The sequence below is a fragment of the Pholcus phalangioides genome, unplaced genomic scaffold (genome assembly GCF_987345545.1).
Source record: "Pholcus phalangioides strain wild (caught in Gottingen) unplaced genomic scaffold, Ppha-v1.0 ptg000003l_1, whole genome shotgun sequence".
NCBI classification, from domain to species: domain Eukaryota; kingdom Metazoa; phylum Arthropoda; class Arachnida; order Araneae; family Pholcidae; genus Pholcus; species Pholcus phalangioides.
This window is the reverse complement of record NW_028301596.1, coordinates 6,103,322-6,131,120: the sequence shown is the minus strand read 5'-3', so window position 1 is coordinate 6,131,120 and position 27,799 is coordinate 6,103,322. Positions and strand designations below refer to the sequence as shown.

At 38.1% G+C, this 27,799-nt stretch overlaps 1 protein-coding gene across 2 annotated transcripts in view; it reads right to left on the bottom strand.

Moving 5' to 3' along the window:
* Positions 1 to 27,799, bottom strand: part of LOC149087959 (furin-like protease kpc-1) — a 253,187-nt gene that overhangs the window by 35,776 nt on the left and 189,612 nt on the right. For both annotated transcript variants that reach the window (XM_089243124.1, XM_089243117.1), the window contains exons 4-5: positions 7,492 to 7,620; positions 1,228 to 1,304 (exon numbers count right to left, since the gene is read on the bottom strand). In XM_089243124.1, the coding sequence (XP_089099250.1) occupies positions 1,228 to 1,304; positions 7,492 to 7,620 (206 nt within the window). The remainder of the gene's footprint in view (positions 1 to 1,227; positions 1,305 to 7,491; positions 7,621 to 27,799) is intronic.

The window sequence follows — 27,799 nt, the reverse complement described above, 5'->3', positions numbered from 1 at the left end:
ACGAATAAAATTAACTTCCCAACTCAGAAAATATATTATGACAATTACGACAGCAAATTAGAATATTCATTACGCATATTTGTCATATTTTTTATTTTCATTCACTGCAATTTCAAGTGGAGATTCGTTTCTCGCCATTGCCAACTTTTCTGTAATTTTCACATGATTTGGTAACTTTGCTCACTTTTGGCATCATCTTTGCCAACAATTGGCAATATCCCGTATTTCGAAGACCAATTTCCCGTATTTTCTTGAACAAATATGGTCAGCCTAATTATAGTGTGTGTATGTGTGTATATATATATATATATGCTACGTAAATGTGGAAAATCGGTGAATAATCAACAATCGTCTCGGTAAGTTTGAATAATTTATCACTTTTACCAGTAATTATGCATAATACCCAAGCGTCATTGGTAAATTTGATGAATGTTAAGAAAATTATCACTTTTACCGGTGGTTGTTCATAATACCCAAGGCTGGGATTACATTATAAAAGTTTCATGTAACACTATAGTTCTTTTTTATAGGAGTTTTATACTGTAATACCAGCTCAAGAGTCATTGGTTATAGTGAAGTTGTAGTTAAGGTCGTTAAATGAGAGTTCATTATATCGTGGTATAATAGTGAAATTAGTTAAAGAAGAGTTCGTTATATGGGGGGGGGGTCTGATTGCAGAATTCTATAAATAAGAGTTTCGTACATTGGGATTCTAATTGTATAAACACAAAAGCTTGTAAAAAATTGTTAAATCAAAGAGTTTGTTAAATGAGAAATCGTTATATCGGGGTGCGATCGAAAAATTAGTGAAACGGGGTACGATGGTAGGGTTTTTTTTAAATAAGAGTACGTTATATGGAGTCCCGATTTCAGAATTCGACAAATTGCCTCTGATTTCGGGGATGTTCAGAAAAATTCATCGGATATCAGAGTTCATTATATCCGGTTCAGATTCTCTCTGACAAGTACGGTCATTTTGATAACAAACATTATCACGGCAAATGGGACCGATAACTAAAATAAGGATTCTTTTCCGTGGAGAAGAAAGGTTGAGAAACGATATGTACTAACAGATCATATAAAGTAATTTAAGATGAAAAAAAAATGGACGATTATGTGTTACGGGGTGAAAAACAAACCTACAGATACACGCGAACAATCCATCAAAGAATGATGATAGTAAAAGGGAAAACAATAACACTGGAAAACTTTTTGGAGTTCATTTACCTGTTCGAATCGATTATGTCGTATCGAGGTTGGGGATCACCATCATGGTTGTTGACATCGAAGCTGGCGTCTTTGTCCTGTTCGATACATACAAAGACATGCAAATGAAAATAAAAAAAAAATATCTTTAACGATCGAATTTTTGAGAAACATCGTCAATATTCTCTCTCTCAATCGTTTACACAAAATGCGTCCAAATTCTACCAAGACTAAAGATTAAAAAATAATAATAATTTTCCTTGCAATTGAATCACGTGATATTGAGTTGCTGTAATAGCTTACTGTACTCGATCTTTCAGCAATTAAAGAGGCGGTGAGAGCAATTTACTTGATTTGATTAACATGCCATGGGCCACTTAGATGGTTAGATAAAGAGGTCACGAGCCATAATGGAAATATATAAAAAAGTGGTGCTAGCTTCTCTTTTAAATTTTAATTCACATATATAATGACAAGTTTGAAACGAAAACGGGGATAATAATTTTTCCTTTGGATCTATCTCCGCTGGATTTTGATTCAGTATTGACCACGTGCACATTGACATCCATGTTGGAAACTTCAATTGGAGGTTCTAATCAAGATATAGCATCTCTGTTGGGTTTAACACTGACTTCGTTCACCTTACCCTCTTTTTTCACTCCAGAGGTACTCATTTTTAATTGTTTTAAATGGTTTTTAAGTGATTCTTTTTTCAAGTCAAGACTTGAGGTACATATAATATGTGTACCTAACTCAGATGGTCGTAGTAGGGATATCGACCCAATTAATTAATTAATTTCTTATTGAAGGACATTTTAACAAAAAATAAACACAACTGAATTAAAAAAAAAAATGTTTTAACAGTTAGTTTTGGCTCAGGTGTGAAGAGGTTACGCAAAGGGGACTCTGTTTCAGATTTAATATCAGCCGTTTCTAACTCTAATTTTTATCAGTAAATAAATTGGGGGCACTTTACATCAGATGACTCGGATTGCCACATATGGATTGAGTATGTATGCTCTATTTCTGACCGTAGGAACAGCACTCAACGGGTGTCAAAGTCGGGAACCAGTCATATTGATTAAAACAAAAAAAAAAAAAACAGTGATTGAAAAGACTCCACAAGACTCCTACTGTAAAAAGTATTAAAGCTACCAAAAAAGTATGGTGCATCGAATTTCTTAAAAGGTGCCATTCAAGTTCAAGGCCGCATCGGGGGGGAGGGGGGGGGGGTTCGGATTCACTGACTTTTGATAAGTGGGGGAAGGGGGGGGGTGTTTGAACTATGATAACATCATCAATCATCCTTTATGAAAATATTAAATATTCTTAATGACATCAATGACATCCTTACTTTGTGTATTTTTGTGTGTAATTATTTACTATTCAACTCCTTGAATAGTAAATAATTACAAGAACTTGATCACGCGTGGTGTGCTTCCACCTTGCGCTATAGTCACGACCAGACAATCCGCAATAATTCCATAAAATGACATCGGTAGCTAAATAGGAAGGAATTGCCCTGAATTACTCAAATGGCTGTTTTTCAGCAAGCATCTGGACATGACTGCGATTAACATCTCTGGAATTTAGAAAAACCATTACGAATGCTCACACCAACTAGCAACGGCAATCTCAACCACTCCATTAATTAATGCTCAAAACTTAAAACACAAGCTAAAAATACACAAGCTAAAAATACTGTTCAGTTTTTTAACATATGAAAATGAGATCCCTTTGCATTCATAGCAAAGTTTACTACAGTGTGCCAGGAAGTGGTGGTCAGACTCATTATGTATATTCTCGAAGAGCAATATAGGGCAATATATATCCCAATCGGGCGAACGCAGGATAAACCTTTGAATGGGTACATAAGGCTCTGGGGGGGGGGGCACACAATGAATTTCTTGGAGAGAAATTTTGAAATATTAGCATTTAATATTTTCTTTCCATAATTTAATATTTTTGACAAATATTTTCTGGACCAAAAACATATTTTGATCGTTTTGGGGGGGGGGGGGCATACGGAGGTCGTATGTATGCCTCTGATAACGATATGAAGTGGGGGGGAAGCGCAGAGCTGACGAAATTTTGCAGACAAGGGAGGGAAGGGGTCAGAGTTTTGCTGAAGTGGGGGGGGGGGTGTCAGAAGTGGCTATAAATCTCTGGCATAAAACTTGAATGGCCCCTTGAAGGAGTTAGGCGGACAGAAGGTTTGTGCAAATTTTGTTCGCCAAATGAAAGCACAAAGTCTCTCCTGCATAAGTTTGTACATAGTTCACAGATTGTGAATAATTTTCTTGACCAGAAATGGTATAGTTTTCGATGTGTATAAATCTGCCTTCACATGATTTGGATCCGAGTATTATGGTTGTTCCCAACAGTGGGGAAATAGAGATAAAGCACACCATAACGACATAATCCGGGAAATTCACAACGGAATTCTAACTTTCAAATGTGATCCTACACCAACACACACAAAACTAAGTATTTTGAAGAAGAAAAACAACTTTTAAATTGATTTTGACTACGCATGGACTTCGAAAGAGACTTCTAAAATTAGAAGCTGTTTGAAATTCTTAAAATATTTCTAAGTAATGTAAGTTCTTATTTACACAGTCCCACCAGGACCTGGACACACATTTCCTCACTGCAACACACGATTCTGAAAGTCTTGAAAATTTATTAAAGCACACGCATCAGCACACATTTCTATGTCAACTAATTCAACTTTGAGCTGTATACACTTACAAGGTTGTCGCATAATGCATCTATTATTCCAAGCGCACATTCTCTTTTTTCATTGGTGGCACTAGAGAAAGATTCAAATTGCTAGATTGCCATCTCTACGAAATAGATCAAGACTCAAAGCATAAAACGAATGAATGTGACTGTTAAACATTACAATAGGTCACGTCATAATCCATGCTCAACCCGGAACACGACGACGAGACGCGTGAATGAGAAAGGTCACGGCCAATCAACCGACCTCTCAATGGACCTACAAACCATCATGGGAAATATATTTTTTATTAATATCGCACTTCACACGCAGCTGTAAACCCTCTATTATGTTCATCAAAATCCATACCGAAATTCCCCCCTCCCCTATAATTCTCAGATGCGTGGTCAATACTGTGAGAATTCATTTACCGTTTATTTCCAGTGAGACTGTCATCCAGAATGAATAAATGCCGACGCACACGCGGCTATACATCAATATAGGACACTTATATATATATATAAAAGAGCACATTCCGGACACGTCCAGTTCGATAAAAGAAAAAGGATACTGGAGTACTACTCGAGGGAGCAGGAAATGGATTCAACTCATTTAGAATAGAAGACAACACGCGATACAGAATGAAAGAACGAAATCCAATTTTATTTTTTGGCAGCATTTCGAGAAAGAACAAAATAATCTTATTTATATTCGATGAGGTTCGACTTGAAGAGAAAAACTATTTCCGTACAAGTTCTCTCCCGTGCCTTTTTTTAAAAATATTATTTTTGAAAAATAGGGAGGGGAGAAAAAAATTGTGCGCGACACACGATCTTTTATTTATTTTATTTCAGAGCCGCGAACACGTCAGTATATAAATTTTTCCATATTTATACGCCGTTCTTTGTTACACAGTTTGTAGATGCGTATCCGAAATTCCATTTGCAGACTGCATACAGTAGCTACTGTTATGATGTAAAATTCAGAATATTCGTGTGAATACATGGATGGATCTGGTTCGGGTCAAAAATCTTGCGAATAAAAAAAAAGTAATGGTTTGAATGGGCGCGGTAGCCCAGGTCGATAAGATACTCGCCTAAAGTACCAAAGGATGTTAAGAGGTGTCGTGAGTTCGATACCCGGTTCGTCCTTGTCAGAAAACTTTCCTGACACATTGGTACAGCAAAAACGGCGACTTGACCGCAGCAAAAAATTGCTACCGCAGGGAGTCCCCCATCGAGAGGTTAGCGCACCAACATCTCGATGAGTATAAAAAACAAGCCTGCCGTTCGGAATCGGCAGTAAATTGTAGGTCCCGGTCTAATTAGCCCTCGTGTGCAGAAAATGACAGTGATGCGACATCAATGATCAAATGGTTTGAAATTTTGGTTGTTTGATTTTTGTTTAAGGGATCGGTGACAGCACCTTCTAGAGATAAGAAAGGCCTCTGCAGTCTGCTTGTGACGCCCGTAAGTAGTCCGTTTTCCCTCAGAATATTCAGGGGAGAAAAAAAAAATTCCCTGCTCGTGCCAGTATCATCGTTGTGAGGGGAAAAGAAAAGATCGGGCTCAGAATTGTCGATTTCTATGCCCCCCCATCCAATCAATATGCAGTATTTGTAAGCCAATCAGGAAGATTCTACGCCAAAATAAGAAGAAACGAAATACGATGCTGTGTTTCAAAATGTGGCAAACTTGATAGGTAGTGTGAACGACGTTTATGGCAAACACTGCAGAGGCCTTCTATCTCTAGGAGGTGCTGCCAGAGAACCTAAAATACATATTAACATATACATGCTCAACTCATGATCCGCGGGCCAAATATGGCCCTTGAACATATTTGATGCGGCCGCAAGGCCAGGGCCGTCTTCATCATATGCATTTCCTGGTACGAAAATAATAGCCGGGGCTAATCACGGGCTAGTGCGTATCTAGGTTAGGTTTTTTCATTAACAATTTTCAGTTTTCATTAATTCTGGATTATTTCTCATTGATTTTCGTTGATTCTTCAAGAATATTAAATCGGGCTCAAGAGTAACTGAGGCCATACGTAACCAAAAACTCTCTGGTCTTAGTTAGAGATATGGATAAATTGTGCACAATCAATTAGATTTTCGTAAATATTTTTATTCTTGAAGGGTAGCCCCTTTGCCCTTACGAGCCCGTTTGATTTGGAACCATAGGGCAGGCAACCACACGTTTACTGATCCTTATAATTATTATTTCAAATTTTCATTGTGGTATTCAATTGGAAATTTTACACTATTTAATCTTTGTTCTTATATTTAATTGTCCATATTTACTACCATTTAAATTTTTTGCCAGTGAACAGTTAGGAAAAATCACTCAAATGGCCCGTCACAAATTACAAGAATTCTATCAAGTGGCCCGCATTTATCAAAAGGTTGAGTACCCTTGCTTTAACGCAACATGTTGAAAACTGCGGAGACCGGTCCCTCTAATCCCCTACCTTTACCTACGGCCTATGGGGACGTTAAAATACGTGGCAGTTTCGCAGAAAGCGGAGACTCTGAACTGAAACAAAATTTATACATATTTCGTGCTCCTTTCAGTGAAGATTCCAAGCCTACTTGATAATTTCGCGATGATTTATGGCAGCTGATGGAACGAAACGAGAAAAAATATCACTACGCATTCATCTCAAATGTCACATGATATCTCACCCAAGAAAAAAATGACAAACGATGTTACGAAAATCGCATATTTTACGCGAATGAACTGTCATACGATTCTTCTTCACACGGCATGAAAATTTTTCCAAATAATATTCAGAAATATTTTAAGAACGTAAATTGATCAGTGGCTCTTTCTCAATATGGGGCCATATGCCTCCCCCTCTTGTGTGGTGCTTGGGTATCTGAAGGGGGGCCACGGATGAAAATCGGGTGAATGGGGATCCACAAGAGGTGATTGGGAGAGGGTACAGAAAGCTGTGAAAAAAATCGTCTTTGAAGAAATTGAAGTTTTAAAAGTAGAGTGTGTGTGGTGGGCAAAAATTTAACTGTTACTGTCAGAACTCAGCAGATCTGCCAAGGGCTGTTGATATGGGGGTTAACCGGGCATGACACGTGGGGAGGGGGGGGGCTCATGGCCACAGAAGGCCAAAATGATGAGATCTAGTGCAATGATCGTCGCGAGTAAATAAATATGTAAACTGCTACTTCGAGCTATGTATGGGCTTCTCGTAACACTGCGTGTGTTGCCCAAAGACCTATGATGTTGAGACAGCTTTGCATAGTAACCCCTACAAGAAGGAAGCTCATTGAACTCAAGCCCAGGGTAGGCGCGGATCCAGAGTGAAATGTCAAGAGAGACTTGTGTAGGTTCGATGTAAGACCAATTGCTTTCGTATAAGTAGGCTTTTGGGAGGGATGATCGTGCTCCTCAATCGCCCATCCACACCACTATGAATACACGACTGTTCCCTAGGGGTCCTAATCGATCTTATTCATACAGTATATGGTACAATATTCTACTATAATCATAAAAACATGAATGATGCCCCACAACGTAAACGTTGATGTTAATTTAATTTTTGCTCACATAATTCTTGATGAGATCTGGATGATCCTTCTCGAGCCCATCGTCAAGTATCGTGACCACGACTCCTTTACCGGTGATCTTCTGAGCCCAGGCAGCCTGCACGTTCATATCCAGTCCTCCGCCTCGGTTCTAGATGGATGTAACGATAACGTGTGAAATATGAAAAATAACTCACAAAGAAAAAAAACACATAATATCAATAAACAAGACCAAAATATATGTTTGAGGCAAATCGGAACATTAAACACCAATACCTCACTTAATCGGGTAACGGATAAACGGACACTCTCGCTTAAACGGATAAAGGCAAGTAAGATTGCCATTTAGAGCCAAAAAATCGTGAAAGGCAAGTAAAGTTACCAATTGCAGTAAAAAAAACTGTGTAAGTCAAGTAAGGTTGCCCATTACCGCCAAAAAAATGGTCAAAAGCAAGGAAAGTTGTCAATTACAGCCAAAACAATTGTCCCAGGCCTTGATTCATGCAATGAATATAATTCACATTCTTGATTGAAGAATTGAGCTTAACTTTTGTTAAGTTCAAGTGAGCCTCGTTGAAAAGAAAGGGGAAAAATTGGGAAATTTTTTATGGAAGGGAAATGGGACGGCCAAAATTACGGAAAAGTCCCGTAAAATACGGGTCATCTGGCCAACCTACACAAGTTTCTGGCCCGCGAGAGACGCAGAAATACTGCATACATGGCTGAAAAAGTTGTGGACCCCTTAAATAAGACGTTTTACAAACTACACTAACATTGCGCAACAGCACTTGAAGTGTTCCGCCCAAAATCGAACACTTAATCAAAGACTCACAAGCTAGATTAGCCCTAAAGTGTTTCACGTCTGTGTTTTGATTGAATAAATAAAAATTATCTTATATTGTGTTGGTATCCGCTTAAGCGACTGTATTTCAAATTCAGAGAAAATTCATCCATTCATCATACAATAAAAAAGGCAAACTTGAAAAAGCAGAGATACATTTTTCAAACATAAAATAAAATATCGCATTCCAAACGAAAAATACCAAAAGTATCCTAAAATACACAACAATCAATACAGTAGATACGCGAATAGTTTGTTCCTCCGTTTAAAAAAAGAACAACACGTAAAAATTGAAAATTCTAAAACATCCCGGAATCGGATGCATATATACATTCCCGTGTCCATATTCTCGCGATATATTTGCCTCTTCTCTTTTATGATATATATTTGCAGGAGGGAGAGACAGAGAGAAACGTTCTTCTACGTCAGCAACGCAAGCCTAGAGCTATCGCAAGCTCCTCTTCGAAACTGATTTACATTCCATACAGAAAAGAGAAAAAAAAAATCCGTAAAATAAATAGTCCGAAATTTTTCAGAGAGAGTTGACTCTCCCCCCCCACTGCCTTCTTAAGCACATAAATTCTTTAAAATATATGCATGTTGAAAATTGAAAAGATAAAAATAATAACAATAAATAAAATTTCTTAGGATATGTACTTGGAGGAAATCCAAAATTCACTTTGCAGTTATTCATTTTTCTTTTTCTTGTGGGAGGGGGAAGAAATAAAAGCTTCGAATATTCTCAGGGTGTATTTTCCCCTCTATCCGAAGTGATAGTGGCGAAAGAGAAGAGAAGAATGTTATCGTTCGAGACCAGGAGCCCATGAAATAATAATTGCATATGGGATTTTTTTAAAATTCAGACCGTGTCCGGAGAATTCATCGAAAGAGTGAAAAAAAAAAGTTTCTCATTTGCTCATTGAGTGAGCAGATGAGCGAGTGAATGATTGAGCAAACGAGTGAGTGAGCAAATGAGTCAGTAAATGAGCAAATGAGTCAGTGAATGAGCAATAAGTGAGAGGGTGAGTGAGCAAATGAGTCAGTGAATGATTGAGCAAACGAGTGAGTGAGCAAATGAGTCAGTGAATGAGCAATAAGTGAGAGGGTGAGTGAGCAAATGAGACAGTGAGTGAGCAATTAAGTGAGTGGATGAGTGAGCATAGGAGTCAATGCGCGAGCGAGTGAACAAATGAGACAGTGAGTGAGACAATGAGTCAGGAAAAACAGTGAGGGGGCAAATGAATCAGTGAGTGAGGAGTAAGCAAATGAGTGAGTGAGGGTGTAAGTAAATGAGTGAGCGAGCAGTTATGTGTGAATGAGCAAGCAGTTATGTGTGAATGAGCAAGCAGTTATATGTGAATGAGCAATTAAGTGTGTCTATGAATGAGCGAGAGAGTGAGCAATTGAGAAAATGAACAAGTTGGTGATCAAGTGAGAGAAAATGAGTGAGTGAATGAGCAATTAAGTGACCAAGTGAGTGAGCGAGCAAGGATGTGGGTGAATGGTGAAGGGAGTGTGTGAGTGAGTGAGCAAGGATGTGGGTGAATGGTGAAGGGAGTGTGTGAGTGAGTGAGCAAGGATGCGGTGAGTGGTCAAGGGGGAGTGTAAGAGTGAATGGAAAAGGTTAATGCGTGATGGAGAAGTGAATTATGCAGGTAAATGAGTGAGTGAATGAGTATGTATGTGGGTGAATGAGCAATTGAGCGAATGAACAATCAGTGATTGCATAAAAACCAGTCCGTCACTAGAGCTATCTTGCTAGTTTGCTATCGCTCACTTGGTCACTCATTCACTCACTTGGTCGCTAATTCTATCACTCAATCACTAGCTCACTCACTCGTGGTGAACTGATGTCGGTGAATGGTGGGTCGACGAATTTAGTTATTGGTCGGTGAATTTTTTTCTTGCGGTAAATTACAGGACGGGGAATTGTTGTCGTTGAAGTTTTCGTTTAATCCGACAAGATTCATTTTTTTAAAATAAGACACTACTATTATTATTATTATATTAGAGATAGAAGTGTTTACAGCTGTGTATAATGTCGCAGCCAAAAATTGAGATGGATTGACAGAACATTCCAAAGGCCATTATAACTAATTAACGAACGTTGAAAATGAGGGTTTTTTTTTTAAATAAGTATAAAAATCCTCACAGAATGGAGGGAAAGAGATAAAGACACGTGATTAGAGCAAGAGAATTTGACGAATTAATTATTCACAAGTTATTAATGGAAACGACTATGCGTGGGAGTGTTGTGTGCATGTATGTAAATATGCCGCGAATTTTTATTTGGCATTTCCGGAAATATCCGAGGAGGGATTTTATAAATAAATAAAACAATTTTTGTGTATATGCTTTTCTCGAGTTCGGAGAATATTCAATTAGCCGGAGTGAGTTAATTGAGACGAATGGATCCGTCGTTTACGTGCGAGGTACGCGCAGCAACGAGTGAGTGCTTTCTTTCATCTCCAGTTTGAGATTAATTTTTCTGGGTAGTTGTACATAAAGAAAAATGAAAAAGCCTGAACAGAAGGGGGAGTTGTCCAAATGATGACTGTCCCGCGGGCTTTTCATGTTAAGTATCCAGTCAGGATTTGAAAACTAGTGTCTGAGACCGGAACACATTGAGCACTGGCGTCGGAAGAAGAAGAAATTTTGGTCGATGATTTTGTCAGAGAGAGACAGAAGAAGCAGGATAATTATGCGATCATGATCATTTGATTATCTAGTCACACATGTTTTCACGTGCACGAGGGCCAAGGGCCAATCGCATCTCGTTCTAAAGCTTGAAGAATGTCCGCGGTACTGCTATGTTTTCGTAATTCATATCAATCCCCCGGATCCGAATTATCATTTTTAAAACCATAGGTAGAAACAAGGTTCTACGAAACATGAAACTGGCTATCAAGGGTTAAATCTATTTCTTGCCATGCTATTTGATAACATGGATGTTACAAAGAATGGGAGTGAAGATGGAAGTAAAATGGATAAAAGTGAAATTTTTATTTTTTTTCATGATTTATTGATTTTAGTTCTGTATGGATGTTGCCACTAAACTTTTTAACTCTTTGCGATCCAGAAGATTTTTAGGCCTTTGATTGGTACGGTTTAACCCCCCATTACGATTACGACGTAATATTACGTCCAAATGCCAATGGAGTAAATTCAAACAAGTTCTCTGTGTTTTCTTTCCTTTCTCTTCCCCATCGCGAAGCTTTTAGTTAATCTTATCAGCTGAAGTTGCTTTTTCTCCCCTGTGCTTTCTATACTCCTATTAATGTCCCCCCCCCCACATATAATGTATCTTTCTACTGTATGCTTGTAAGAGCGAGTGAGAACACATAGGGTGAGGGTGAAAATAGAATCTATATAAAAAACTCTCTTATCTACCTCATCTATTGTATATTTCCCTTATATATTTCTTTTTCTTTTCCCTTTCCTTGCGTGAGGTTAGGTTAGGCCGAGTTAACCAGATTTATCACCGATTCATCAAATAGAGATATCCCAAACGTGTTGCCAAAAGTTTGTACATGAAGTGGTTTTGGAACCTCCCCCGCCATGAGGAAAGCTCCTGGAAGATTTTTCCTAATACAGCTTTTGTATAGCTTATGAGTTCTGCTAAGACGTCGAATTCACAGGGGACGTTGAAACAATGAAATACCGTTGTTTCCTGATGCAGACCTATGTCGAGTCCACCTCGTCAAAGGTGTTTAAGATACAGACAAACGACTCAAAGTATTTGAAAGAGAAGGTTTAAAATTATTTTTTTTATTTCCATTCATTTTTGTTCCGATCCTTACTTCCATTCTTTGCAATACCCAAATCCAAATAACATTAAAAAAAAAATGTTATATAGACTTCATTTAACGTCATTTAATGTGCGCATGTAGAAATTTCGTCGCAATTAAAAAACCTCGAAAAATTTCCTTTCAAATGCTTTGAGCGTTTGTCTCTATCTCTAACAGCTTTGTTTTTTGAATATATTTTTCCAAAACAGGCCCAGACTTCTGGACCAGCCTGTATAATACTACTGATAATAACAGTGAGAATAAAAAAAAAAGTCTCACAAAATCAGTTCCGAATCACCGTGGGAGGAAAAGAAGTTTTCAGTGGAAATAATAGAAAATAGTAATACTGAAAAAAGACGACTTTCCCATTTTTTTTGAGCAAAGACTCAAACAACTTCCGAGAATCATCCCTCGGAGCGATGTAAGGGAAACAAACTTCGAAGGAAAAAAAGAAAAATTCCGAAGAGTTTTCGTACAGAAACTTCTCGAGAAGAAACTTCTATTCTCGGGAATATACACAAGAAAATATGAAAAACTTCATGTGTTGATACAAGTCCAGCTTTTTCTCGCCAAATTTCTTTTTTCCCCCCCTTCCCTCGTTCAATTGAACATCTTCCTACTATTCAAATAGACTCAGCACTCAGATGGAGCAAACCACATAATTCTTCAACGTACCAAATACCTGGCAACGGAAAATACACACGCGAAACGTTACTGTTCTGATTTAATGGACTTCGTAAGGTAAATAAATTTAGCCATCGCAGATCATTAATCTAATCTTTGATTAAATCTCCCGAACAATCACTCCAGTCTTTCCAGTGGTGGCGATAAATCCCGAACCGCCTTTTTAATTGAGATGAAGTAGATTGTTCTGATTAAATTCTAGAGATTTGTTCGCACCGTCTCGAAATTTTAGTACTGCACATAAGTTGTATACACCATATTTAGGTGGGCGAGACCGGATTTATATATATGTTATTGCCAAAGCCTGAAGTTGGCCACTTCGCGGATGAAAGACACTTCCAGAGCCCGAATTTCGGATATTGGCCGGGCCAACATGGCTGGCCACTTCGCGGAGTGGCCAACTTCGGGTTTTGGCAGTAACATATACATCAATGAAATACAGAGCAGTTTGAGTTGAAAAAATTTTCAAATGATTATCAACAAATGATAGTATTTTATTTTCATGTTTTCTTTTGATTTTCAATTACTTTTCCGTATTACTTGAAATTTCGTCGGAGTGTTAAAATTCTGTTCAAAACGTTCAGCTAAATAAATCGTTCAGCCACAATAAGTCATCGAAAAATTAACCGCCTAAAGAATATTGAATATTTATTCACAAATTGGCTGAACCCTACACCAATATATCGATCAACTTTCAGAGATAAGTTTTCGTACTAATGTAACAGAATTCATTGTTAAACCCACATTCTACAATGTATAAAGAAATTATTTTTGAATGGAGCATTGTTAGGAAAAATAGTTGAAATGGAGCATTGTTAGGAAAAATAGTTGAGATGGGACATTGTTAGGAGATGCATTTTTGAACGGAACATTGTAAGGAAATGCATAGATGAAATGGAACATTGTAAGGAAATGCATAGCTGAAATGGAGCATTGTTAGGAAATACATAGTTGAAATGGAGCATTGTTAGGGGATGCATAGCTGAAATGGAGCATTGTTAGGGGATGCATAGCTGAAATGGAGCATTGTTAAGGGATGCATAGCTGAAATGGAGCATTGTTAGGGGATGCATAGCTGAAATGGAGCATTGTTAGGGGATGCATAGCTGAAATGGAGCATTGTTAGGGGATGCATAGCTGAAATGGAGCATTGTTAGGGGATGCTTTTTGAACGGAGCATTGTTAGGAGATTCATTTTTGAATGAAGCATTTTTAGGAAATGCATTGTTAAACGTAATATTGTTTGGAAATGCATTGTTAAACGTAATATTGTTTGGAAATGCATTGTTAAACGTAATATTGTTTGGAAATGCATTGTTAAACGTAATATTGTTTGGAAATGCATTGTTAAACGTAATATTGTTTGGAAAGGCAGAGCTGAAATGGAGCAATACTAGGAAATGCATAGTTGAAATGGACATATTAATTTGTCTTTACAGTGTATACGAAAATCAATAACTTAATATTATTAATCTCATAAATATTTTCAGCTATAATAAAGAAAAAAAAGATTCATATATGTACATTCACGACATAATTAAAATCCCAAACTATTATACAAAAAAATCAGGACCAGGACTCGATAATGAAAGTCCTGATGAAACGATAATTGTTCGAGAAAAAAAAAGGATCAATTATCATATTGCTAAGAATTAATTGCTGATAAAACTCGCGTTTATTTCGCAATTATCCAATTTTCGCTCCTAATTCTTGACAAAACGTCGTCCGTGATTAACGATATTGATTTTTTTCTTCATTTTTTTTTTTTTAAAAAGAAAACATTTATAATTACCATTTCATTTCGCAATCATGGACCGTTTCTCATACGAATGAATTTGATGATCACGGCGCCGTGAAAACTAACGAAACTAATTTCATATTTAAAAAAAAAAATGGATTTTCACATGATTACACATATTTATGCATATTTTAAATTTTATATTTTTCCCCATCAGGGAAATTAGTTTCATTAGCGATGATTGCTGCGAATTTAATTTTTTTTTTATCGGCATAGACACGTGCTTTACCGATTTAAAAACCTAAATTTTTGATTTCTATTCAATATCGATTAATTTATATCGATATCATAGACAAATTAATACTTCGGATTAAAGTTGAATTCTTTCAAAAAAAAAAAACACACCAAATATTTGTTTTAAATATGCTGTTTCTCTTTGGAAATTTTCTATGGCAACACTTTTTCTCTTTTTTAACTATTTTCAAATAAATATAATTAATTATAGCTCGATAAAGAAATTATCATATTATTTGAAATAATGAATATATATAATCCTATACAAACATGCTCTATTCATTGTTAGCTTCGTCGCCCGTAACGTCTTCAGAAGGATCTGGCTTTTGAATATGTCAGAGAATGCGCATACACATAACATGCTATAACATGTAGCATTGAATATACCATGTATCAACATAATCACTTAAGCTGATATAATTATCTATTGCATAAGAGTTTATTTTTCATGTTGGGTGTCATTACCGAGAGAGAGACGCTTTCTTTTATGTTCATGGAAAAGCGCCATCTAACGTTTTTATTGTTTCGAATGGGCCATGCATATACAGGGTTATTCAAAATTCATGGGACAAACTTTAAGAGGTAATATAAGACACCTAAAAGCAAGGATTTTTGAGCATAGAATGTGTAGTCGAACCGCAATAGAGCAAATACGGTAGTGGGTGTTTTTAGCCATTGCTCGACGGCACCATACCAAAAACAAATTCAAGCTTTTCTGGCGCCGCGATATGTGCTATCTACCATTCGAGGATGCAGGGTAATGTAATGGGGGTAGGCCTTCTCATGGTGCAACCTAGGCAGGGCCGGACTTGGGCAGGTGCGAGGGTGTGACTGCACCGGGTCGCAAAATGTTAAGGACCGTTAAAAACTGAACTTTTTAAACTGTAACTGCTTTAAAAAGAAAGAACTTGAAATTCTGTTGATATATTGATGTTGATCTATATGGTCGATTTACTAAGACAAGCGTAAGCCAATCACAGTGAATCCTTGCCGCCTTCTCCACCCACATCATTTTTGAATGGGGGCCTTGATGTTTTTAAAGGATCCCAGACATTTAGCTGACTCCTCATTGATTTTCATGAAAATTTAGAGTTTTAAATACTAGAAAAAATATAAGACCAATACCTAAGGCCTCCAGACCAGTGCTCTCTTAACGCATATGCCCACCCGGGGGCTCAAGAGCAGAGGGGCCTCGCAAAAATTCAGTTTGGTTAAAATTTTCGAGATTAAGAATGAATTAATAGGCAGGCATTTTCAACCAAGTAGGGGAACTAAAAAACTTTTCATAGGGTTATGTTGCTCAACATTTCTGTTGGATCGCCTTTAAAAATATTCAAGCACACATTTGTCACGGCGTTAATTTTATGAGGTCACACAACATTTTAACACTCATTTTTTTAGGTAAATATAGTATGCATCAAGTTTCTTGTTGGATTTCAGCGGAAAATCGACCGATTTCTCAAACTCTTCTTTAAAAACTTTTATAGGATCCTGATCGAATCAAGGAAAGGACTTGGGTGGATACAATCCAAGTGCCCGAGTGATGGTCAGTGCTTTTTAAATACGTTTTAAAAAGTGTGAGAAAGAAATATACTATGGCATCGCGTCAATTCTGAAACACGCCATTACAATTCTGGAGCATGCCATCGCAATGCTGGAACAAGTCATCGCAATTCTGGGACATGCCACCGTCATTTTGAAACACGAAGTTGCAATTCTGGGACATGCCATCGTAATATTGGGACATGGCATCGTCATTTTGGAATTTAACATCGCAATTCTGGGACATGCCATCGTCATTTCGGAACTTAAAGGAAAGGAAATATACATTAACGATGCAAGATGATCATTAAGCATGCTAAAATAATGAGCTGGCTTCATGTTATTGCTGACCCTTGTCCGGAAAAACAAAAACAACCTCAGATCACAACACTTTCTTCTGAGGCTTGCACATTAGGTACGAATTCTTTTGACCACACAGATAGTGCATATCATTCTACCCCCCCCTAAAAAATTTGCATTTTAATGAAAACTTCCGAATCACCCTGGATGTTTCTTGTACACACACAACAAAATTTATAGCCCCCCCTTCAGTTGATTAGGACACAGAATTATCCGGCTCTGATACATAGAAAAGGGCAGCGAGTTCACTACACGCACACACATTAAGGTTTGATAGAGGGTAGAGAGAGAGTGAGTGTGTGTGTGTGTGTGAGAGAGAGAGAGTATGTGGCCTAGGAAAAAGCACTGATCTCAATTGGATGTCAAAGGAGAAATATACTGAAGTACTTTCAGGAAATCCCCTATATTTCAGCCAGCAATACCGATGGGAAAACCCTCCTAACACACACACACACGCTCTCTCTGCTCCTTCCACCATTGATATATCTTCCACAGAAAGGCCGAGAGAGAGTAATAATAAATGGAGTAAGGTACCATGTTGGTGAACGGGAGAAAAGAGTGCTGCACTTCCCGCCATAAATGTTTATCGGCTCCGATATATATTTATACGTGTGCCTCTCTGTGAGAGTGTAGTGTGTGTGTGTGTTTGTGCTATACGGCAGTGTACCACTCTCTCCGTTCCACACTTGGTACAGGCCCAGTCAGTGCTGTTGACTACGACGACGCCTTTAAAAGCGGATCCGATAACACAGCGACGCCGAGATTGATTGATTAGTGCCATCGATTCGGAGACGATCGATGATCGGTAAAAGAAGAGCGGGAAACGATCTTCCCAAAAAAGGGAGAGAGAGAGAGCTAGAGCTTTCCCCGATGTGCTCTCTCTCTCTCTGCTCTTTTTATTATTATTATTTCATTTATTTTTCGAACTCTTGGCTATCGCAAAAGTTGTCACGGGTCATTTGGAGGGATGTCGGTCGTTCGAGGGTGAGCCGTCGTCGTCGTCGGTGGTTGGTGCCTTTATAATAATGGCATGCAAGGTTTGATAAGGATTGAACAACGGCAATCTGGATAACGGATGGGCGAGGGATGGACGAACAACAGGATCCGGGACGAAACTAAATTAAGCAAACACGGCTCCTTCCGAGGAGGGAGAGAGAGACAGAGAGTTGGAGGGATAAAGAGTGCCAAGGATATTGTGGAAATAGCAGTTGGGACTCATCATCATCACCGTTCTTCTCTTTTGTGTGCTTTGCCCAGGGGCAGGATATGTTTGCTTTCTCTTCCCGGGGAGAGATGCGAAGGATCTATACCGATCGGTGTGATGGCGAAACAGCAGTATCTAAGCACGTTGGGAATCGAAAGTCAAAGCATAAAGTACACTTTGAGAGGGGGAAACATCCATATATGAGGATTATTACGGTTGCATCTGGCGGGATCGGGCTTTACAAGTGCGGAAAATCGTGAAATATTAGGGGACGTAGAATGGGATCGAAATATTATGTTGACTATGTACAGTAGAACCTGTCTGATTTAGCCATCCGAGAGACTAATGGAATTATCTTTTAGCACAATGTAGAAAGCAGAAAAATCCAACGACGTTACCTAAAAATATCCAAAATTGAACGCCAAAAAGCTGTTTCGGGGCTATTATAGCCGCTTCGTCAGTGGAAAAAATAAAATGAAATTAAATTTATAGCTAACATCGTTTGGATTTTTTGAGGACATCCGAGAGGACGCTGTAGACATAGAAAGGAGAATTCATAAACAACAGGAGACGTTTGAAGGGGTCCGTGAGCTTGCAAGGGAAAATATTTACCATTGTTTTTACATTATTATCTGCTGAATATTTTCCTGTCAAGGGGTCCCCCACCCTTTCATCTTATTGGTATAAAAAACCCTTAGGACACAAAAGGTGTGTGTCGCTCTCTCTGCTCCCTCCACCATTGATATATCTTCCACAGAAAGGCCGAGAGAGTAGATAGTAAAACACACAGCCCTAGGAGCCGGGATGCTCACTTTCAGAACCATTGCCGTACAGAGGAACACAGGATTACACAGGAAAGGGGGGGGGCGCTCCGCCATGAGGAAAGAATATAGTGGCTTTTTGCAACAACATAAGAAAAAAAAACCTGCTTTGGCAAGAAAAAAAAAAAAAGGTACTTTCCCACTTCACAGAATATCCTGCGTACGCTACTGTACAGAATTACACTTGTATACATACAGTCAATCCTCGTTAATGAATCACTCTTGGGAGTGCAAAAATATGACTTAGTAAGCGGAGTGACTCGTTAAACGGGGTAAGCCATAGCTGTGCCAATTCCTGACCGAGGATAATTGGGACTTCCAAAAGCGACCCGGTAAGCGGGGTGATGTGTTAACCGGGTGACGCACTAACGAGGTTTGACTAAATCTATTCTTGTTATTATATTTGTTAAGACATTACGGATGCTTCAGCTAGTCGGTCAATTTATGTAGGTGGTCACTTTATCAAGTTCCCTTGCATTTCATTTTGACCCCAAAGTTTAAAACTTGATTTAAAGAAGTGTAATATCGACTTGCACTTTATTATACCGGAGCTGCCAACCTCGGTTTTTGATTTGTCTCCCAGCGCGAACATCGACAAGACCCCCCCCCCCGATTGATTGATACAGTATAGGCAAGATCTTCTAAGGACTACAGCAGTGGTTCTCAACCGGTACTGCACGGCCACTCGACAATAATAAAATAAATCAGTAAATTTGACAAATTCACAGTCAAACTCAATTATAATGTGATATCGAAGGTTCCGCGAAATTTTGTTGCTGTAACCGAGTTGTCGTTGCAACCAAGGTCGACATTTTCAAAACCTTTTAAGTATGAAAAATATAATCAGATGCAATCAAGAGTAGTTTGCATGAAGATTTTTATTATGCTTAGGGTGACCATATTTGGTCAGGAAAAATACGGGATATTAATATCATAAATACGGGACATCGCCAGTTCTCCCCAAAATCTTGCCAATAGCAAGACCGTAAGGCGATTGTTAACAAAGGTTAACAATCGCCACTTATAAATAACCATTGGCGAGAAATGCAGTGCTGTAGTAAGCATTTGGTGATTTGAGATGTATTTCACAGGGAAAAATTTTGAACACGGCCAGGTCTTAACGACAGAATATGCCCGCGGGCAAAGTGATTTTTCTGGGGCTCCCTTACTTGGCTGGAGAGAAATACCTGCTACCCAATTTCACACTCACCGTCGAAAATTTGACCAGATCTCATTTCCATAAGGCCCGTTCTGCATTTGGGACTCCCTTCCGGACCATGCCCGGGTGGGCCCCATGAGTTAAGCCGGCACTGAATATGGCAAATATGTGAGATTAGTATTGATATTTATAGTTATAATTACCACTCACACATCCATCCCCTATTCATTTAGTAAGGGTTACGAATTGAAGCTATGTTGTGAAAAGAAAAGATCTTTTTAATAGGAAAAAGTCAAGAAGGGCAAAATTACAAAATTTTCTGTATACGTGTCAATTATCACAATAATCATGATAAAACGGGACAACGACAAAAATATATGTCTTTATATCCAAGGTCGTTGCGCTTAATCGATGTTATAAGCTAGGTTTGTTAACATTATTATTATCTATGGGAATTAGTCAGAACCGCCAATTAATGAGTTATAACCGAGTCGTCGTTACAACCGAGGTCGTTATAACCAAGTCCAGTTGTATATAGAAAAAAGAGGTATACGTATGCTCCGCTCTATAGAAATTATATTCTATAAAGGGCTCAGTGAGTCAAAAAAGGTTAACAATCGCTGGCACTGTCGCCTTTTAACTCGAAGTTTCTCAAACTTTTGCCACCCGTGGTTCTTCAGAATGATTTAACAACGAACCTCCCCAAAGCATTGAACAGGCATACACCAATATCGCCAGCTCACCTCGATACATACTTTGAGAAACACGGCTTTAACTTGTTGGCGGGTTGATGACGAGTGATCTTATGAGTGACCAAATGGTGGGTGCCAAGTGAGTGGCCACTCACTTGGCACCATATAACGAGCAAACTCATTATATCTATACAAGGGCAAAATGACGGGGGGGGGGGGGAAGAGGGCGAAATATATCAGGGACTAAGTTTCCATGGCTCTGGGCAACATAGTCGAAAGAGATGGTCACAAAAAAAGATACGATTCGACGGAAATAATTTTAAATGAGGAATGGGTGGATCTTTGGAGTTTTAAGGGTATTTTCATGAAAAATAACTCACTCAAAGAGGTACAAAAAAAATATCTAAGGACCTTTCTCATAGATTCCAGGATAAAAAAAAATAACTTTCCACAGTTTATTATGTCCGTAGTCACCAATTTTCAAGACATTCATCTTCTATACAGCTTATTTTATATGATATTCCGTTCTTTTCGACACAAATTGACGTGTTTGACCTTCCACATGCCCAACACTCGGAGACAAGACACGAAAAACAACCGAAGGTGGACACAATGACCACTCAGCCGTTGCCAGCATCAACACTTGAACAGCAAGTCTTGTGCATGGTTCTTCTACCAGAGACAGGAGAGTCTATTTCTTCAGCTGTTCTTTTACTCCTCGACGCGTTATGAGGGAGGTAAAAAGAGAATCACAAAAAAAAAAACCCGATATCGGCCAAAAAATTTATACTTTTCGGAATGGATCAGAAGCACAAGGCGTATATATAGTAATAATAACAACAATAATATTCATCATCAACACGAGGCAACAGACGCATCAAAGGCGTCTATTTGAAGGTAAGAAATGAGAAGAGGATATCCGAGAGGAAACTCTGAAATGCTTCAAAATGACAAGGAGATTTTCTTGTAACGGCCACGGGGTCTGTCTCTCTCTCTCTCTCATAATGCGGACCTATTTCAGATGATGGCGAGAGGGAGAGAAATAACACTAAAAATAAACAGCCCAGGCCCCAGCCTAAAGACAACAACACTCCTCTTTTAAAAGAAGGGCTTTGTGTTTTGAGCACATACGACACTTGTCACACCGAGGTCCTCCACCTCCTCGTTCTCCTTCATACAGTAGCACCCGGGCAGGATTATAATAAGAGAATGGTATACACGTGTTAAAGAGTGCCGTCGAGCTCTATTCTAAACGATGGATTTTCAACGAATAAAACCTTTTTCTTTCTCCCACCGTCAGAGGCACTAAAAGTCGTATTAATTGCTGTTCGAGAAACGCATAAAAAAATAATTCGATAGTTTTATGATTACGAAATTCTGTAATCCTTTTTTAAGACAAATTTAAGGATTTTAGGTGATATTAGGTGAATTGTATAATATCACATATGACATGCTTGATTTTTATTAAGCATGACAACGGGTCGATTCGGGAATGATTCTTCTGAAGATCATTCGATCTAACTTGAGATAGTCATGTAGGTTCCACGGAGTTCTATCTTGTCGGTACTTAACGGGCGAGTCCGAAGAATAGCGATTTGGGCTCTTTATGATCAAGACGTGCTTGAGCCAGATACAGATTCTGATTCAGTTGACAGTGATAGCAACCGACAGACACCCAGGCTCTGTCACACTAGGTGATAACACACATACGCGCATACTTGAGATCACCAGTCTGCGATTTAGCCTCGATCTCTCTCTACAGATCATATTCCAAGGAGAGCTCTCACATCCTCCAGCGTGAACTCACCAGCTCGAGTTACCTAGAGACTCCAATTAGAGCTACGAGGGGCGTGGTAGCCCGGTCGATAAGATACTCGCCTAAAGTTCCGAAGGATGTTTAGAGGTGTCGCGAGTTCGATACCCGGTTCGTCCTTGTCAGGAAACTTTCCTGACACAGGGGTACAACAAAAAACGGCGACTTGACCGCAGCAAAAAATTGCTACCGCAGGGAGTTCCCCCGTCGAGGGGTTAGCGCACCAACCTCTCGACGAGTATAAAAAACAAGCCTACCGTTCGGAATCGGTAATAAATTGTAGGTCCCGGGCTAATTAGCCCTTGTGTGCAGAAAATGACCGTGGTGCGACAAAAATGATCAAATGATTAGAGCTACGACTAGGATTTTTAAGATAGGGGCGAATAGGATTTTGTAACCCCCCCCTCCCCCCACAGACACACACTGCAAAATTCGATGATTTCACAACGGTGTTTTTATTCTTGCCTGAAATTAGCAACCCCCTCCCCTAAATTTTACAGTCCGGGACAGTAATCGCCCCCCCCCCCCAGTTCCTTTAATAGGGTGGAACTGGGAGAATACAGAGGAAAATTTCGAACCAGAAGAAACTGGACGTTCGTAGGAGTTTTTGAATAATTTATACAGTTTGTATGAAGTTGCAAAACCCTTGAACGTGTATTTTTTATAGCATCATCGTTCTTGAGTTACCCTTAAAGGTGAAGGCGGTAGAAACTGCTGATACATCCTGTGATATTATGGGTTGGCTCAGTATTACGGGCGATGGGATATTTTTTATGGGATATCTATTTTTAAAGATACGTCAACGCAACCGATACTCAAACGATCCACATCAGCGGATGCACAACCTACGGCCGGCGAGTTTCTATGCGGACTGCGAAAGGTGTGTTCCGGTTGAAAAGTATCAATCCATTCCAACTGATAATAAACGCATCAGTACATACCTCAATAAATCTCGATAAATACCTATGCTGATCATATTTCATTCACAAAAATACGGGAGATTGGAATCCATACGAGAGACATCACAAGCTGTCGTCAAAAACAATGTCAAAGGTTAAAAATGCAGAGACGGCTTTTGGATGGTAGCGCGGTTCGCTGCTGGAAGGTCGAAAAAGGCTTATTCGACCAAAAAAAAAACATGGTCAGGACGCACCAAAAATAGGTCCTGCACATCTAGAAATTTTTTCTCGTGCAGCCTTTGAGTGAAGTTGCCAAAAAATCGCCAATGGCGAGAAATATATTGCAAGCCGCACTAGATTAAAATTGTACCGTAATTCACCATAAAAAAAGTATGTGCTTGACGGAAATATGTGACATTAATTTCTTTTGTACGACTATAGTTAATTATGACAGTCATAATTATCATATTACAATACATGAAACATAAACATAATCTTAATTCATGATTTCAGTAAATAATAAAAATTCAAGTAAGCCTTGTGTTGAACATACGGGGAAAAAAACGGGACATTTTACAAAAACTTTTAAACGACCACAGTTACTGGAATGTCTTGTAAAATAGTCTTATGGCCACCCACTATATGTAGAAGTTTCTAGCTCACGAATGGCAGAAATATTGCATATCTGGCCCATGGACTGGAAGGTTGTGTACCTCTTCTTTGAATACAAACAAAAATGCTGGAACCCTTTCAGACCCTTGTAAATGTGTGGGGGGTTGATCATTGCCACTATAGAAGTTTTTCTTTTGATCTGAGGGAGTTAAGCTTTGACTTGAAAGATTACGTAAGTATTTAGTTAGAAATATGGTGAATATGAACTTTGGGTATGGGAGGGGGTTCTTATCAGAGGTTAGCACTTGCAGTTGAACTTTTAGGGGTTTTTTAAGATGGCTCTTGGGAGAAAGTACCTCTGGGAAAAGTGTGATTTATTATATAAAATTTAACAATAAAATTCTGAGAAGGAATTTGTATGTGAAGATGAATATACTCTGCATCATCTTGGCTGAATATTTTGTAAAATCAAAATCAATTATTTTTTCACAAAAAAATAATTGAAAATTTGAAAAAAAAAGATTTGCTGACATATGTTTTTAATGAACTTTTTGAGTTTCAAAAATGCCAAAGCATTTTGAAAATCCCCCCCCCCCTAAAATGAATTCTCGGTGTCTGAAAGCGTTCCAAACATTTTCCAATATCAAACAACATTCCCAAATCGCCTCTCCAATTAAAACAACAGTATACAGAACATTAACCACCATATATACATGTATAAAATATTCATATATACAATATAAAGCTTTTATATTCCCCTTTCGAGGTACAAAAACAAAACAAAACAAAAAAAAATCCCTCGAGGGAAAATTTATCTCCGATACCAATAAGAAACAATGTCTAATTATACAGGAGAAAGGAGAAATATTCTTTCCGATCTTGAAAAAAAAAGAGAATTTCTTGTGGATAAACGCTTTGATATTTCGTTTTCCTTACCTCAATAAGAAATAAGAAACGTAATTTTCTTCGAGTTTCTTTATATATATATATTTCTCTTGTTTTTATAGTAAAAATAAATTGAATAGTATCGTTATTTTTCTCTTTTCCGATACAGTTGATGGCAGCATCGAAGGAAAAAGAAGTGTGTTTTCTATTTGGAGGGCGTAAACGGCAACTCACTTACTAGAGATTTTTCTTATTTTTCCTGTGTGTGTGCTCGCCCCCCCCCCTTTCTGATCAGCCATAAATTTCTTAAATTTCTTTTTCTTACAAGAAAAAAGAATAAGAAATATAAATTAAAAAAAAGAAGGAGTCATTAAAGTGTTGTAAGGTACGAGTATCTCTCTTTCTTCCCTCCTTTTGCTCCAAATGCGAGGACGTTCTGTAAACGTATAATTGAGTGAAATGCCTGTGATTATCCGTGAGTCAGTTGATTTCAATTTAGATTATTTACCGGGGAAAAAAGTACGAAAATTTCTTTTCGCTCTCGGAAATTGATAGATATAAAAAAAAGGAGCTTTAAACGGGTAATTTTATTTCACTTTAAATTCTTTTTGTTTTTCCTCTCCTCGGGATGAATTCCAAAACTGATTTTATCCTCTGCAGTTTATGGAACTCTCAAATAAAAATTTCAATTAATGTGGATGCCAATGATTATACATTACAGGGATATTGATGAGAGAGAAAGAGGGAGAGGAAGAAGAGTCCGAACTATATTCCAGAGAATAAATCATAATGTTTTTCCCTGTATATGTCTGACATAATGCTTGGACTGACTTTTCTCCATTCAAGCTGAAGAGACAGTCGTTTTTCCCATTATGCTATTCTTTTTTTCCCCACAGAATGTCCTTGCTATTTAGGGAATAGAAAGAGCGACGAGAGGAAAGAAAAAGAAGAGAAAGACTAGGGCATGTCAAATTCAGAAGAGCTTCTTAGATGTAGATGAAGCACAGCCGAAAAGAAAAAGAAGCTTGAAGCTTTGTTCCGGCCAAAGATAACACCACAATGATATAAAATAATTCACGTGTCTATGATGATTTAATGAAGATACGGTGGGCAGAGGAGAAATGCATTTTTAGTTCGGACGCTTCGGTTGTTGAGGTATGCTCAGTATGGCATCTAATCAGTTCAAAATGAAAGATCAAAAAGCGTGTTTGTAAGTTAACTCTTTAAGCTGCTTTTTTTCCCTGATCCGCATTGTAACTGCCAGAGTGGTAATCACTACATCTTCCAGAAATTGTCATCAATTTTTAAGAAGAATATTTTTTTCCCGAATGCGTAAGCTATAAATGCTTTTTCCCCAACACAAAATAATAATAACAGGGAAAAGGGAAGAAACTACCGTTTTCTGTTACAGTCGAATCCTGTTTTAACGAATACCGTTATAGCGAAAATCTCGTTTTAACGAACATTTTTCTAATTCCTCAAATAAGTTTACATAGGAACAATATAAAAACCTGAAATTCCTTTACAACGAAATTTCGTTATAACGAAGCGATTTCTCCAGTCTCTTTGAGTTCGTTATAACGGGATTCGATTGTACTTATGCTGCAAGCATAATCGTATACTACCTCGAAGGGAAGGGAAAAACGTCCTTTCCTCTCCCCTTCTATTAATGGACTTTCAACAAAAGATGATTCCGCTCACTGGCCATTGATTGTCAGGACGGGGTGGGGGGGGGGGAGGAGAGCATACCATATCAGGCAAAGCTCTCTGTACAGAGCTATCTGGGCGGGCTCGGGATTGCTTAAATGGAAGGGTTTTAAAAAGACTAGATATCTCGGGATAGCCGCTGTGAGGGTCAAATCAGCAGCATCTTCTTGCATAGGTTTCCGGCCCCCCCCCCACCCAGGGCCGTCATTCCAACTTTTTCCGGGGGGGAGGGCAAAGCACATGTATGTATATATATATTTGTATATACTGTATATACACCATTTTTAGTGTATTTTCAAAAGCCAGGGGGAGGGGGGGCCTTATATATTGCATAAATAAATAAAAGTTAATAAATAAGAAATACACAATGAAATTGTTATTTTCCATTGTCATAGCGTCATTAAATCTTGTTTTGATCAATTCGAATTAGAGAAAATTCATTTTGAACCCTCCCCCCCATTCCATATCTCCCCACGAAAATAATTTTTTAATGTCGTGTCGTTTTTCTTAGCTTTAATATTCATTTTTAAATACGATAGATAGATACACTTGTCATTGCAAAGACAAGAAACCAAATTTTATAAAAAAAAATGCAGGTTTCAGGTTGCTCTACCATGTTTCAAATTGGAATAATCGAAAAAAAAAAAAAGGCATTCCATACTACCCGAATGTATTATGCGTTCCATGAAACTGCAGAATTTTAATCACTACAAAACGATCGAATTTCCAAAAAAGGAGCCATTAATGGACGAATATTAACCCCTTAACGATACACAAGGAATTGAAGTTTGAAAATAACTTTCATTAACATATCATTCCTGCTCTACAAAAAAAAAAAAAAAAAAAAAGAGGAGAAGAAGTAGAGAGAGAATTGATTACGGGTAATCTAATATAGTTTTAAAGCTTAACTAGAAGCACTTTAGAGAAGTATGGCGCGTGTGTATGAGTTTTTTCTCTTTTTTATTTCAACGCTTAGTAAGTAATTATTACCTTTACAGAAAAAAAAATGGAGAAGAAGACAAATTGCTGCACTTGAAGGGCGTCATGAATATGAAGAACGGATTAAATGAAAAGAAGAAGAGGGGAAAAAACGGCCCCGTCGTCGCCAAAAAAAAAAGCCATCTTCGACGATGGCAACGATTATTGAAATTTAATTTATCGTTTTTTTTTTTTAATTAAAATTAAAAATAATAATAATAAAGCTCATTATGTACAGTGTATTTTTTTTTTAAATTCCCGAAACAATTTTCGAACCGAAGTATCTCGAATTACGTGGTTTCGGCGGCGAAAT